Source organism: Terrapene carolina, unplaced genomic scaffold (genome assembly GCF_002925995.2).
Source record: "Terrapene carolina triunguis isolate 2854851 unplaced genomic scaffold, T_m_triunguis-2.0 Scaffold211, whole genome shotgun sequence".
Lineage (NCBI taxonomy): Eukaryota > Metazoa > Chordata > Testudines > Emydidae > Terrapene > Terrapene triunguis.
This window is the reverse complement of record NW_020664562.1, coordinates 17,263,755-17,280,183: the sequence shown is the minus strand read 5'-3', so window position 1 is coordinate 17,280,183 and position 16,429 is coordinate 17,263,755. Positions and strand designations below refer to the sequence as shown.

The window sequence follows — 16,429 nt, the reverse complement described above, 5'->3', positions numbered from 1 at the left end:
GTGTGGTAACGTATAACTGTGGACAATTATGCTGCTTATATCCTCTGGAGAGAAAGCAATATGCAGATGCCGGCAATTTAGATCATCTGGCTTGCTGGGAATAACACAGTGTAGAAAGGAACTGTACAACCTGGAAAAACCCCAGTCAGGAGGGAGAGAGACATGGGTCTCTGCCCAAGAGGGGTGATGGTTGAGGAGCTGTAAGCCAAGAATGGTTGCCCTTGCTGGACCAAGCAGGTGGAGAGGGGGAACAAATACAGGTGCAGTTGCCCTGAACTATGACAGACCTCGCTCCTCAATTTAACTTAACTAAAGCCTACTTATACTATGGCTGAATTTGGCCTGAGCTGTTTCACAGACTGACACATTATGCTGTCTATTATATTGATGCATATTTAGAGCAATTCCTGATTTACCCCAATGCTCCAAGTATTTATCATGAGTACATAACCATCACTCATTCACTACAAAAATGAAGCCATCTCTCTGGTGGAATGTAGCACCCACTGTTTTCCAGCAATACTGTACAAAATTTTCTGCTAAAAAGAGGAGTGAAGTAAGCCTTTCCCATTGAATTTACTGCAACCAGGATTAAATTACCCAAGTTGGACCTTGGCCACTCATTGTGATTAATACTATCTACTCTTGTGAAAAATGTGGGATTTTTGTAATAACTGCTGGCTCAGTTTTACATAGCAGCAGCACAGTGCTCCCTAACCGTCACCTAAGGGACTGGTTTGGTACTAACTCAAAGAAATAGGAGGAATATATAGTGTCCCCTCCCCAACACCTGGTGGCAACAATATCTAGTTGTTATTTATTTTTTTCAGGTCCCATATCCAACAATGCTTAGCTACCAAGAGCTGAAGAGATCATAACTTAAGATGATCATAAGTAAAAATTATTAGCGAGAATATAAATGCACTTAGAAACATTTTAAAGACAGGAAGATTTTCTCTATTATGAGCTAATTTACACATTGATTCTCTTTACCACTTGATAGTCAATTTTGCTTAAGTTCCTAAAAGGGTTAAAACCAACCCTTTTCAGTTGGAGAAGCTGAAAGGAGCTGAGTGCAGTAGTACTTACTTGAGAAATATGTTCCCTGAATAACCTAAGCATGCAGCTGCAACATCAATTAGCAGGGCTAAAAACACTGTGGTCGCTAAATTATAAATACAATGAATCATGATTGCTAAACAAAGGGGGTGCATTCATTATCAAACAGTGCTAACGCTGCATCAAGCGCAAAGTGGCTAAATGAACAGCGCTTTCTAACAGATGCTGGCATGGAACAGATGGTGCTTCTGCAGAAGAAGACAGCTAATTGTTATTTATCTTACTTTCCTAGTCTTGAATTGTTGTAGTGTATGGTAAATTTTAACTGACACACAAGTTCTCAATAACAACTTGAAATTAATGCCTGTTTTTCCCCCAGCTATCACAGTAATGTTTATGATTTTATGCTATGCTTCGACGTGGACGTATTGTCAGTTACATTCCACACATGCCTCCGAAGCAGATAAAAAAAACTTTTCCCAATTTTGATGGTATATTAACATTGTAGGTGTAGGTGGATTTTCTTGTCTGCATTTTTTCTGCTTCAGAATTTCCTTATAATAATTTAAAAATTCTATGCACAGTCATCAGTCATCTGATTGAAATATGCTTCTTAGTGAAGATAGCACCATTAATTATTTTCATGACACATAACCACTGTTCAGCAATTTGTTATGTTTAGAATACCTTCTGTGTATTTTTACTCAAGGGAAAGAGAGGAACTCAGCTTCATTTTCAAGTGCAATGGACATCCTGATGAAGCAGCAATATGCTATACTCACAATGGGGAAAAAAACCTACATTTTTTTCAAAATTCTGCCTATTATTGAAAGTGACATGTAAAAGGGTCTAACTGACCAAGCAGTTACCTTGGTTTCTGATTTTCAAATGTCAGAAGCCAGCTACCACATACCATCTAAATCTATTATCTTATAGAAAGCATTCTGGTTTTGAACAAAAATATGGCTAAATAATATGCTGACTTTCCTACTTTTCTTTAACCTTTTACCCTTACATTTTTAGAGTGATGCATGGAGTTTTAGCTGCAAGTGATCCAGGCATCTACTTGATACCCATAAAGCTAATATGCCAGAATGTGAGATGACATAGGGCTGAAAAACGCCCCAAAACCTTTTCAGTAAAAAGCTGAAAGGAGACTAAGAAAAAAACACCCACTGCTTGACAGTCGCAGTTCAGTCTGCCTGCTTTAATTGTTACTGAGTCTAAATACCACTTGTCTTTTAAGAAAGTAATGGAAAGTTAGCATCCCACTATTCAGTGGCATCCTTTCTCCCTTCCTTTTTAAACTTCATCAGACAAAAATCAATGAATTCAGATCAGATAGTATGGGAAGCAGCTAGTGCATCATTGCAGAATCCGTATTTTGGAATCAACAATATACTGCCATGGTTTAATCACTGATTGATTTTCTGGAAATTAAGATAAACGTCCAAATCAAGATTCTGAACAATGAGATACTTAGCTTCCTTTCAGATCTTCAGCTTGTCACCATTTTGGCTTACCAACCATATATCTGTCAATTTTTGTGGACTTTCTACTTAATAACATTACCCCACTATCTTTAATTGAAATAGTGAAGCTGAAAAAGAATGCATCTCTTTGGAAACGCAAGGCTTAAAAGAAAATGTTGGTTGCCCCAACCCATTATTATAAACAACCAGCAAAGGTTGGATGGCAAAACTCTTACTGTCCATGATAATTTGGTGCCTCCTTGGTTGCCACAAGAATAATTAGCATTATGAAGTACTTTTCATCTCTAAAGCATTTACAAACATTAACTGCTTCTCCCCACACACCTGCAGTGTAGGACAGTTTAATTATCCTCATTTTACAGATGTGGAAATGCAGTGAAATTAAGCATCTTGGCTGAAGCAAAGACAGAGGGTGTGTGCTGATTTCCGTCAGGATAAACCCTGTCAGAAGCTCCTGATGGTAGGAGAAAAAGTAGCCACAATATCCCCTCCACAAGGGTTGGGTACCATTCATACAGTAAATGGTAATTGCAGGTGTGGAGGTATGTCCAGGGCAGTGATTGGGCATGTCCACTTAGCTGCCTCTGCTAAAGGTCTTTTGTTGGGGTTGTTCTTATATATTAAAATAAATAAATAAATAAATAAATAGAGCAGATATGTAAAATATACAGTAAGTTATTACTGCCTCTTTGAGGCCCTTTTTCAGTAAAGTACTTAAGCATGTCCTTAGATGCTTTTCTGAAGAGAAATGGATTTAAGCACCTGGTTAAATCCCCTACACGTCAATGGAACTTAAGCATATGCTTAAATTTCAGCACATTCTTAAATGCTTATTTGAATCAGGGCCTGATTCTACTAAAAATATTAATCCCTGCTTCAACCACTTAGCATGCATTTCTATTTGCACCATGACATTTACTTCTTAAAAATGCCTTTTATTTCCACCATGTAGGCTACAATGACTGAATAGAAAAATATAATACTCTGAAATATTTTATTTAGCTGCTGCTAAGCTCCTTTCAGTAAGAGAATATGAAACTGCTCTTGGCTTTATACAGCTGAATGATCATTCTATGCTTTTAATCGCACAAGTTGTCCAATCTACCAGTACCTTAAGAAATGTACACCAAAAATATCACAAAACTGAGAAAAATATACGTATTGGACAAATTACAACTTAATCTTCTTTCTACCTTGAATAATAATTAGGGTATTCTCCTATGTTTATACCATAGTCGCTCACGATCAATCAATATTAGCAAACTACTCTGGGCTTGCCTAAGGAACAGTAGAAAATATTTTTGGACACACACCTTTCATTTTGGAAATACTTCCATTCCTCATTAGAGCCTGAGAATTTGAGATTGTTGTTTTTTTAAAAGTAGGTGTTTAAACTGATTTTCCTCATATATGTTTAATAATTCTTCCCTAGGTTTAATCATAATCAAATTTCTTAGAAAAACTTATAAACAGGGAAGCAATTTACACTGAATAAAATTTAGTTTGTCAACTAAATGTCCCTGGATTATAAAAATAAAGAGGGTGTGCAAAGTCTCATTGGATGGGATTTCCAAAAGAACTCAGCATTGTCCTAAATCAGCTGTCATTGGAGTCCACACGACTTTTATCATTGGTTTCAACAGAAGCAGAACCAAGTCAATATTGAGTCCTTTATTAAAAATATATTGAATGGGTGAGACTTTGTAATCAACTGATATTTTAGGGCAAATAGCTTGCCTCACTCCTCTCTTGTTGTGCATAATCTTGGAAAACCAAAAAATCTGTCCATTCAAACCATGAAGTTGCTGCAACTGAATGTTTCCATTGCTAGAGCTGATGTCTCTAATTTTCTAAGCAGTGTGCCCACAAATTCATGCCAGATTTACATGCACAATTACTATGATTGCTTGCACAATAACTATTTAAATGTGTGAAGATTTCTGAACGTACATTTATCTGATTTGATAAATGCACACAGTTATGAAAATTAGAGCCCATAACACATTAATAATGATCTAAATAAATTAAAAAGCAACTAATGCATTCAAGAACATATTTAATCATTTTTACCAACTATATAGATGACTGCCATCAGTGTACCACCACAAAATGTTCTTGAAAATGAAATGGTGGTTAGTTAACTTAGTAAATATAGAATATTGCTACTGTGAAAATAAATGTAAATGTAATATTTAGTTCTGAAGACACACTGCTGTCTCATAAAAACAGCTACTCTACCTGAAGCTGTTCAGAACTGCATAGTGATATATATCTCTATAGCTTGAGCTCAGAAAAGTAACTTTAATGTGCATTTGACTGTATTAACTAGGACACTCACTTAGAATCTTCCATTATTTGGTCAGCCATAGATTGCACACTTTCTTCTGCTGAAGACTTGACCAAAGTGAACCAGACCTTCATTGTGTCCAAGCTGGAATAGTGCAATGCACTTTTCCTGGCAATGCCCACAAAAATCTAGGGATCTTCAGCTGTCACATCATGTTGCTGCACACTTCTTAATATGTATTGCTCAGAAACAGCACACCACTCTGGTGCTCCAAACATTGCACTGGCTAGCTGTTCTATTCCAGATCCAGTTCATGGTGCTGATTCTGAACATCAAAGGCCTTAGTGTGCTAGTGTAATGCTGACAGACCCTGGTCGTCGGTGGGTGGGATTGAAACTGGGGCCTCTGGCTGAAATTCGCCAGGCTGAAATTCACAGCCGCTGGCCCTAAATTTGGAACTCCCTACAACCAGAAATCAGGAGCTGAAGTCTTCTAGGACACAATGGAAAACCCATCTTTTTGCATATGTCCTTGCCCAGGGTATTTGGGAGCTGTTTAACTGGGGCATCTCCTAAGGAACCAATTTAGGATTGATAATATTAGGATCCAGATTTTTCTCAAACTGAGAAACCTAAAGTCATCTCATAAGCATGATTTACCATGACTGGACAGAGAAATCAGATTCAGGTAAATCCCTACCCATCCATTTTTTCAGCAGAAAGAAAACATGTTAATGAAACAGGGAACACAGTGTTTGATTTGGAGGGAGGGGCAGCAGCAGTAATAAGTGATTTGGGGGCAGTGACAGAAGTGATTTGGGGAAATAAATGAGGAGGAAAGGCAGGGATGGGATTTGTGAATAGAAGAATGTGACTGGAAGGGAAAAGGAGAAGATGCGGGAGGCAGAAAGAAAGAATGAGAAGAGGAGAGAGCCTGAGTGTGAGTGAGATGCTGAGATAAACCTGTCATAGGGCCATATAAGAATGTGCATAGATGTGAATGAGTGGTTGAGTGGGGAGGGATTGATCAAGGAAGGGGGAGTAAAGGAATATTGGGAAAGGGAGGCCAAATGAGGATAATGGGTGAGAGTGATGAATAAAGAATGAGAATATGTAAATAGAATAGTTGAAGGAACCACACTTAAGTATTAAATGCAAGCTTAGACTGCTTGTCATTTCACAGAAAGAAAAACAAATTAGAGGGAACATTGTTTTCCAGTAATATGCGGTCTTCTGGCCTCAGCTCTCCACCTTCCCAGAGAGCAGCATTACTATTGAAATGGCATTGCCTCCTAATCAGGAAAATAGGATGTTTGCCAGCACTTCCTGATGAAACAGATTCTACTGTATTACTGATTATGTTTAGCAAACGGTATTTTTAGTTTTTTTCTCTAACAAAAATATGAAGCCTCAAGTCCTACATTGTCTCTTTCAAGTATAACAGCATAGAATTCTTTATAACCAGCAAAGTTTCACACATTCATGTAATCTAGAATCTGCTGCTACAAAGTAATTTCCTAGAGAATTCAAGAATGTGATTACCTGGCAAGAGTAATACATAGTTATTTTGTTCTTTGTATAAACACTAAATTGGAGTTGTGCAGTGCCACAAATTAGAAATGGAATGATTGAGTTTGTGTTTTTACTCTGTATTTTTATCTAAACACAATCACACAGTATATTTATTTTGCTGAGAATAAGTGATTGCCTTTCACTGTAATAAATCAGGAAGTTGTAATCTGGTGTAGAACAAACATATTAATTGTTAATATTCAATCAAGCCATATTCCAGTTCTTCTGATTTTTAATGCTATCATAATCATTTGCAGCATTATAAATGTGTTGTAAATTGGTGGTGCAAATAGGTAAAACTAATTAAGCATGTCAGTTCACTCAAGCCTATTAAATAGACCAATTTAACTAATTTTTTTAAACAGCTTTCAGTTTACGTTTAATGATACCATCCTTTTTTTAAGTGTAAAAACTGCATCTAATTGCTTTCTGAGGAAGATCTACAGTAGTTCTGCGAGTATAACATTTACAGGTTTCTATTAGCTGCATTTGTAAGGCTTGTGAAGCTTCAAAGACCAGGAATAATAGGATGACTTCATATGTTACAGAAATGGATTTTAAAGCACAGAAACTTTGCTGAAGTTCTTATTTTGTATCAGATGGTAAAAACCTAAGATCACTTCAATAACTCTAAGTGTGGAGCTATTTACACACATTACATTGTAGGAAGCACCATAATGGATCAATCTATTGATCCGCCTTGTCCAATATCTTACTTCAGAGGGAAGGTCATATCCTACTTCCAGCACCCTTATGAACCTGGCAAATTTGTGCAATTTCTTTCTGCCCCCAGTAGGTGATGGCAGATGTCCTGAAGCACGATGCCTTGTTTTACCCTTTTAGTATCAGCCTTTAGGCATTTTTGACCTCTGCAATATTTTTCTTTATTCACAGATCTCCTACGCAGTATGTCTGAGAATACCAGCTGCATAATATTCCACTTCAAATAGGTGACTCTACATTGGTGTGCTGGCAGAGCTTATTCAATAGTGTATTTGAATGCAGATTTTCAAATATGGAACATTATTTTAATGGTTTAAGAGAATACATACGTGTTTGTGACAGGGTACTATTTGTAGTGCCCTGGTCCTTCAGATTGCTGCAGCACTGGGAAAACTGCAGGCTAAATTGAAGCCAATTAATCAATTTCCTTTGGAGATTACTGACACTTGGGTGGCAATTGCTGGGTTCATAGGGCAATTGGGAGGATACAAGGGGGAGAGGGAACAGGAAGCAGAGGGGAGCTCAGCGGGTGAGTGTGGACTGAGGAGGGAAGGCTGTGTAGAATCTTCCTCTTGCTGTAAGTCTGTAGTATGCTGTTATAGTTTGTAAGGAAAAAATAAATATATACATGGTGAAAAAGGAAGAACCTGATCTGTGTTTGACTGTGAGGCCACATGAACTGGGCAGGCAGTGTGGTACACTGCTCAGTGACAGAGGAGCCTTGTGACAGTGTTACTATACAATATAAAGCGGGTGAACTATTTTGTTACAAAAGTAGTAAACAATATTGATTAAGCATTGAGAAACTAGCTGAATTCATTGACATTCGTGTTTTAAAACTGATTCAGCTGAAACTGTACCGATTCTCACTTCTACTGCAGGGGAAAAAAATGCTACCTCTGAAAGCTGTTTCTTACTTTCTCAGGAAGTAACACATTTGGGAGATGGAAATAAGGCCATTCTGAGATAAGGATATATGAGCTTGACTGTCCCTTGTGTCTATGTTCTGCTCAGTGTTGGCAAGAAGGGGTTCTTGGAAGTTGGCCAGCCCCAGCATGAAATAAAACAGCTGGGTGCTGCTCTCACTTACACCGCTGCTGTAAGGTCCCTAATGTTTCAGGGGCATTCAAAAATGTGTGAATTCATGAAAGTGTGTTAACAGTCAAGAAAAAGAAAAGATATTAAACCATCCTCATTTTAGTAATCCCTGTACCATGCAGCAATCTCAGCAGCAGTAGGGGAACCTTTCAGATTCCCATTTGTTCTTTCTGGAGAGTTTTGCCTTTAGCTTATGAGCATTCAGACAATCATATTTTTGGAAGATAGTTTACATCTTCTCAGAATTGCAGCAGAATATACCAGAGTTGAAAGAAAAGAAGTTAATATTACATCAAGAACTAAAAACATAATAGTTTGCTGTGCTGAATACAGAAACTCCTCTTAGCTCTCAGAAAGATGTTACACAAACACTATTCTGGCTGCTGTGCCCATTCTGGCCAGACTGTGATGACCCATGGAGGGGAATAGCTGTAAGGTGTTTCCCCTTCTTCCCCTCAGCATATAGACTTCCCACAACTGCAGCCCCTGCACTCTCTCAAGTGCAAGGACTGCTCCCTGCTAATATTCACAGAGAGGGGGCAGCGCCCTAGCCCCATTTCTCCCCCTATCTACATTGGACATTGAAGTTTTCCATCTGTGGACAGGCTACAAACTATTATGGGCTGTAGCAATGGTTTTGCTCCTCTTGTCTTGGTACCAGCATGCTCCAGGAGGCACTGGGCCTCCTGAATTTTGGGAAGGTGATATGCTTTTCTACCCCTGATGTGGCTGTGAGGCACTGGCCTGCAATCAAGTCAGATATAACGTCTTTTTCAGCACCTGCTTTTCTTTACTTTCTCTCCTGATCATCTTTTCATATTTCTGCTGTTGAACAGTGAAAAGACCCAAACTTTTAAAAGCTAGAAACAAAATATAAAATAGCAATAACTTTGGTAACAAGTGCCTGAAATCCTGTTATGGACTGATTAAGACACAATGTCCTGACCATAGAAATGTACGTAGACAAAGAGAGAAGACTTACTCTCTTCCCAGGAGGACCAGGTGGGCCAGCTTCCCCTGAAGGACCTGGTGGACCCTGTAATTGTAAACGACCCAAATTACTATTTCATGGAATCTTGATGAATGTGATTAAAGAGCAAAGGTTATTGACTTTCTTAAAAACAACAAATATATGTTGCAATACTACAGCGCCTTTCATTGGACAATCTTAAAGTGCCTTGACAGTAGGTTAAGATCAGACAAGTGTGTAAAAATGACACTTCCTTTCTCCGCAAAGCTCTTTCCTGGATCAGGGTCCTGTTTAGAGTGTTACCAGCTCATGTTACTGAACAAGACAAAATTGTACTGTTTTTTTTTTGCTCCTTTAGCAACAGCAAATCATCCCAAGCCAAAAGGTGGCTGCACAAAGAACAATACAATAGCATAATATGTTAGCTTACTGTCTGATTCAACTAAAAATGAGGTTATGTGCTTCGATTGTCTTCACCCATGTACAGGTTTCTACAGTGATGAAGCAGATCAGGTTGTTACTGAACTAGGCACCACTGATGTTAATTTCATATTCACTTTCATTATAATTCAACTACTTTTATTGCTTTTTATATAAAAGCAAGCATTTCATGGTACATAATACTTTGTATAAAATGAATTGTTAAAAATGAAGGATTAATTTAATCACTGATGTAATTCCACTGAAATCACTAGAATTATAACCAGGGCCAAATCTAGTTCAACAAATTAATATGCATATGCCAAAGAGATGTAATACTACATTACTTTTTTTTGTCTTGGCACTTAGTTTTTTAAAAAAATTCTATAAATCATATAGTGTTGATCAGAATAAATATTTACCACAAAAAATAAACAAACAAAACACATGTAGGAAACCTCTAATTAAATAATATAGGAAATAAGGTAACATTAAAAAAAGCACTGGGCTTGATTCTAAACACTGAGCTATGTCTATGTCTAGAAACTACAGTGATGGGATTAATAGATACACCAATGACAGACAGAGATGAGTGTCTTTCTTTGAAAGAGGAAGTAAGCCCTCATGGGAATTTTCAGTAAAAAAACAAACCAGTTATTTTAATCTGTAGGGTCCTGATCTAATTGAAGACAATGGAAGGACTCCCGTGGAAGTTAGATTTTAGCCCAAGCTTGGAATTTAAAAAGTATCCTAAAGGACTTAGTTACCCAAATTCCATTGATATTCAGCACCTAACTCCCTTAGGATCTCTTGGAACTCATGGCCAAGATACACCGCAACATGAATGTTTATTTTAAAAGAAACCTGCATCACTAAGGGAAGAAAACTTTCTGAGAAATCAAGTCTACTTTTTTGTTTAGATACATGACCTCATGTAAGGCTTGATCCTATGTTCACTGAAGTCATTGGCAAAGCTCCTATTGACTTTAATGATGCAGGATCACGGTCTAATCTATTATCTACTCAAAATCTACATATAGATTGCATGACAAACTGTGATAAATTGGATGCTCATAAAAGTGGTATTTAACTCTTTCAACTTCAGGTTAGTTGGTTCTATGAGTTATAAAGATCACTGCCACTAAAAAAAAAAAGTTTACTTTAAGAATGGCCATACTGGGTCAGATCAATGGTCCGTCTAGCTCAGTATACTGTCTTCTGACAGTGGCCAATGCCAGGTGCTTTAGAGGCAATGAACAGAACAGGCAGTCATTGAGTGAGTCATCTCCTGTTGTCCACTCCCAGCTTCTGTCAGTCAGAGAGTAGGGACACACAGAGCATGGGGTTGCATCCATGACTATTGCGGCTAATAGCCATTGTTGAACATGTCCTTCATGAATTTATCTAATTCTTTTTTGAACCCTGTTATAATTTTGGTCTTTACAACATGTTCTGGCAATAAGTTCCACAGGTTGACTGTGTGTTATGTGATGAAGTACTTCCTTTTGTTTGTTTTAAACCTGCGGCCTATTAATTTCATTTGGTGACCCCTGGTTCTTGTGTTAAGTGAAGGAGTAAATAACATTTACTTTTTCACACCATTCATGATTTTATAGACCTCTATCATATTCCCACTTAGTCATCTCTTTTGCAAGCTGAAAAGTCCCAGTCTTTTTAATCTCTCTCTATGGAAGCTGTTCCATACCCCTAATATTTTTGTTGCCTTTCTCTGTACCTTTTCCAATTCTAATATATCTTTTTTGAGATGGGGTAACCAACACTGCATGCAGTATTCAAGGTGTGGGTGTACCATGGATCTATATAGTGGTATTATAATATTTGCTGTCTTCTTATCTTTCCCTTTCCTAATGGCTCCTAACACTCTGTTAGCTTTTTTGACTGCAGCTGTGTACTGAGTGGATGTTTTCAGAGAACTATCCACAATGACTCCAAGATCTCTTTCTTGAGTGGTAACATCCATTTTGTCTTTATATTTGGAATGATGTTTTCCAATGTGCATTACTTTTCATTTATCAACATTGAATTTTATCTGCCATTTTGTTGCCTGGTCACCCAGTTTTGTGAGATCCCTTTGTAACTCTTCACAGTCTGCTTTGGACTTAACTATCTTGAGTAATGTTGTATCGTCCGCAAATTTTGTCACTCACTGTTTACCTCTTTTTCTAGATCCACGGTGATTATGTTGAATAGCACTGGGCCCAGTACAGATCCCAGGGAACACTACTATTTGCCTCTCTCCATTCTGAAAACTGACCATTTATTCCCATCCTTTCTTTCCTGTCTTTTGATCAGTTACTGATCCATGAGAGGACCTCTCTTCTTATCCCATGGCTCCTTACTTTGGTCAAGAATCATTGGTGATAGATCTTGTCAAAGGCTTTCTGAAAATCCACTGGCTTACTCTTGTCCACGTGGTTGTTGATCCCCTCAAAGAATTCTAATGGATTGGTGAAGCATGATTTCCCTCTACAAATACCATGTTGACTCTTCCTCAACAAACTGTATTCATCTATATGTCTGAAAATTCTGTTCTCTACTATAGTTTCAACCACTTTGCCTCATACTGAAGTTAGGCTTACCCGCCTGTAATTGCCAGGATTGACTCTGGGGTCTTTTTAAAAAAATGCTATCCTCCAGTCATCCACATTAGCTATCCTCCAGTCATCTGGTACAGAAGCTGATTTAAATGATAGGTTACATACCACAGTTGGTAGTTCTAAGATTTCATGTCTGAGTTTTCAGAACTCTTGGGTGAATAGCATCTGGTCCTGGTGACTTATTACTGTTTAATTTATCAATTTGTTCCAAAACCTTCCATATTGACACCTCAATCTGGGACAGTTTCTCAGATTTGGCACTTTAAAAGAATTACTCCAGTGTGGGAACCTTCCTCTTATCAACTGCAGTGAAGATTGATGCAAATAATTCATTTAGCTCTTCTGGCTCAATTTATAACCTCTCTAAGTAGGTGGTTACTACCCTCATAAATGTTAACCTAGAGATTTTTTGAAAATATATTTTCAGACTAATTCATCAGTACAAATGTAACAAGTCTGGAAGAAATATTGAGCAACAATGTTCAATAGGAATTTCTCCCATCCGCCTCTTTTTCCGTTACTCCACTTAGCTTAGTACGCTGAATGCTTTTATTAGGTTCCCATTAGCAATAATGAGATAACTGCCACATAAATGGCATTTATGTGTATAAATCTCTCATGTAGTGATAGCTGAATAGATTCACCAAATGGGAATGCCATGAGACCTATTGGATAACATTGTAGGACTGAACAGTTTGATAAGCTATTTGGCATGAAGAACTAACATTTTTAAAAGTACTTGCTTAGTCTCTTGAGTCAGAAATGTAGATGCAAATTTTCTGAAGCTTACAAATACCCCTTCCCCCTGCCAGCGCACAACCTAGCTCCATCCATTTCTTCCCTCTAATTAAAAATCTCCCTTTCTCCATGCTGTGGTGAACTATAGCATGGATTTCCCCTCTCAGACCCTTTTGATGCTGGAAATAAGGCTTTCTAAATGGGAAATTCTAGCCTCTTGCATCACAAGGTTAAATTAATGAAGTTTAATATATGCACATCCATCACACAAGAACTTATTTGCGTAGTAGGCTCAGAGTCCTGATGGCACTTAGCTACCGCAATGTTATCCACCTTAGATTTTAAGACTTGTGCTCATTCAGCACACAAACTGAGGGAAGTTATATAGCTATTATTCCCTCTCAGACTATAAATGACTCCATTTTTATTGCTTCATATTTTACCACAAAAAATGTGTCCACATTTGAAAAAAATGGGCAGCACAATCATACACAAAGACCTACTATGATTTGTGTTCTGTGTGGAAATTAATTTACAATATACAGTGAACTATAAAAGAGAATTTATTTAGAAAATAATTTTGAAAATATCTGCATTTATAGAAAGCTGACCTTTTCTACTTATTTAGCAGAAGCTGCTTTCTTAGCATGGAGGAATACAGAGCACAAATAAAATAAAAATGTTAGCGACAGCTAACTTACAGGTTGACCAGGATCACCATCTTCTCCTTTCTCCCCACCAGTACCATCTTGACCCTAAAGAAATCCCAGGGAGAGAGACACAACATTTAAATCAGTTGAATTTTGAAAAATAGTCTGATTTATGGTCTCACCCATAATGTATGTTGTTTTTCAATCGGACATTTTCTTGAAAACTTACTATAAAGTTTTGGTAAAATGAATTTAATTTTAAGATTCTGAAACCAAAAGCAGCCAGAAAAATACCTCTCCCAGGGCAGATCTCTTTCCCATTGAAGTTAAGGAGAGTTTTACTTTTGACTTCAGTGGGAACCAAGATTAGGCCCTAAATCTAGTTTGTAAGAATACTTACAGCAGGGCCAGGTTCACCAGGGGGACCAGGATCTCCGGGGAAACCAACAGGGCCCTAGACAAATGGGAGAGAAAGCAAGGCTGAAGTCATACAACAAGAAGTATGTTAAAAGTCATTACAAAGTATTTCAGTTAGAAAAGCACAATTGTATAAACTCCAGAAATGCATATACAATCCTATAAAAGTGTTAAATAAAACGATGAGCTGTTTGGTGCAATAATGCCCTTATTTTTAAATTAGTAGGCTCACTTACTGGATTACCCTTAGGCCCATCATCACCTGGAGGTCCTTTGGCACCTGGAGGTCCAGCAGCTCCAGGTGGACCAGCCTCACCTTTTTCTCCCCTTTCACCTTTTGGTCCCTGTAAACAACATAAAAATGTTAGCTTTCTGGAACTAGTACACCCAGAATATGTAAGAGAAGGAAGATCTACAAGTTAATGAGAGAGAAAAAGATGCTCTGAGATGTTAATTGTGAAATTTTATTATAAAGGCTTGTCTTTGGAATAGAAATGGGACCCAAATCAACCCGCAGATTGGAACACCCACAGATCTCAGGACAGTTTCAGATCCTCATCAGCATGAAGATATTGATGCTCAGGCCCATCTCTAGTTTGGAATGAACTTTTCCACTAACAAAGAGAGAGAAATCTATCTGGAAGAAACGTATTGATGAAATACGTAAACTTGATTGTAAAATACACAATAAGCTTGTCAGAAGAAGAAATAAATGTTATCTCACACAATTCTAAGATTCCTTTTGTCTTCCAGTTGTTATTATACAAGATGTGGGCTATAGCTGAAAGCAATTTGCATTTCACAGACATGAAGAAAATATGAAGAAAGCATCTGAGACTCCAGCTGCATAAAGAATCTGATTACACAGAACCTGAAATTCCTTTAAAGGAAGTTTTAAGTAGGTAATTTATTGTAGTAGAATAATAGTAAATAAAACAAACAAACAGTACTCACGCCTGGGCCAGATTCTCCAGGAGGTCCAGGGTTACCAGCTTCCCCAGGCTCACCCTATAAAAAAATGAGTGCAAATTAATGTTGTACTGGCATTACTGGTAATACCCCCCTGTATTTACCTGTATTATTATGACTTCTCTTATAGTTTGAAAACTAGGCTCTCAGAACCTGCCAACAGTTATGCATGTGAGTAACTTTACCCATGTAAGTAGTCCTACTGCACGCAGGTACATGGACTTACTCACATGTGTTCTTGCAGAATCGGGGTATTAACTATTTAGACAGAGATTATCAAAGGCACAAACTCAACTTTCAATGGGAGCTGGAAACTAAACTTCCCTATGTCCCTTTTAAAAATCTCCCCATTAATTGTCTCCTTTTTTGTCCTTTTTTCCTAATCAGAGAAAAGTCAAACACATACATTGGTCATCTGCATCTTTCTTCCTGGGAGCTATGTTTCTGGAAGCAAATCCTTACAAATTAGCAAATACTAACTGAACATGAATTTCAAATGATTTTAGACATTAGCACTAGTGTTAGTACTATAATAAATAATAACAAAAAGAATAAAATAATAAACACCTAATAAAACTTTCACCAGAGGCCACAAAGGCACTCAGTGTTTTATCAGTAATGGGAACTGTTAAGTAAGCCAGATGGCTTCTAAGAGGACACCATATACAAACAATCTGCTCAACGTAAAAGATTACACTGTATTAAGTGAACATTTAAGTTAATTTATCCTCTTTTTGAACCAATGCACAGTACTGTACATGTCAGGTCTGTCTTTTCAGCCACTCCTTTTAAAGTGTAGTTATGAGTGATTATTTTCTAGTTCAGTGGACTGTTAAATAAATTCATAGAAAAGTAGCTTGTTACTAAAATGTTCTGTTGTTAATAATGCCCTGAATATACAACTCTCTGAATGTATAACAGTGCCTTTTTTCTAACTGTTGGCAAGAACTCAAGAAAGAAATGCATATTTTTACTTAAAAGATTTCTCAATTTAACTGTCAGTGTGTGAAATTACTGACATTTGTCTGCTCAGAAATTAAAAAAAAAATAAAACCAGAAAAGTTCTCAATTTTCTCCAGTAGCAAAATTAATACTAAAGCTAAAATACCTTCTTTAAAACAACTATGTGCAGTACCGTGCCCTACAGGAGAAAGATTATATTATTCTGTTCACTATTAGAGCCAATTAGATCATCTTCAGTTCCTCAGCTCCTCAGAAACAACTTTAAAATGCCCTTGGTGAATCTGGCTTTAGAAATTGTAGTGTTTTATTATGCTTGTTACTTAAATTTTGCAACAGTCTAAAATCTTATTGTTTTATTTGTAGTAATGATCTTTCTTAGGTATTTAGGATTAAGTAGGCTTCTGCAATACAATATTTATACTATTTTAAAAATAAAGTTCTGTGAATTGTTCA

The 16,429-nt window shown here is 37.3% G+C and overlaps 1 protein-coding gene across 2 annotated transcripts in view; it reads right to left on the bottom strand.

Annotated features, from left to right (window-relative positions):
* Positions 1-16,429, bottom strand: part of LOC113407478 (collagen alpha-1(XI) chain-like) — a 223,550-nt gene that overhangs the window by 23,400 nt on the left and 183,721 nt on the right. For both annotated transcript variants that reach the window (XM_029912430.1, XM_029912431.1), the window contains 5 exons: positions 14,999-15,052; positions 14,281-14,388; positions 14,028-14,081; positions 13,679-13,732; positions 9,214-9,267 (listed from right to left, as the gene is read on the bottom strand). In XM_029912430.1, coding sequence (XP_029768290.1) covers positions 9,214-9,267; positions 13,679-13,732; positions 14,028-14,081; positions 14,281-14,388; positions 14,999-15,052 — 324 coding nt within the window. The remainder of the gene's footprint in view (positions 1-9,213; positions 9,268-13,678; positions 13,733-14,027; positions 14,082-14,280; positions 14,389-14,998; positions 15,053-16,429) is intronic.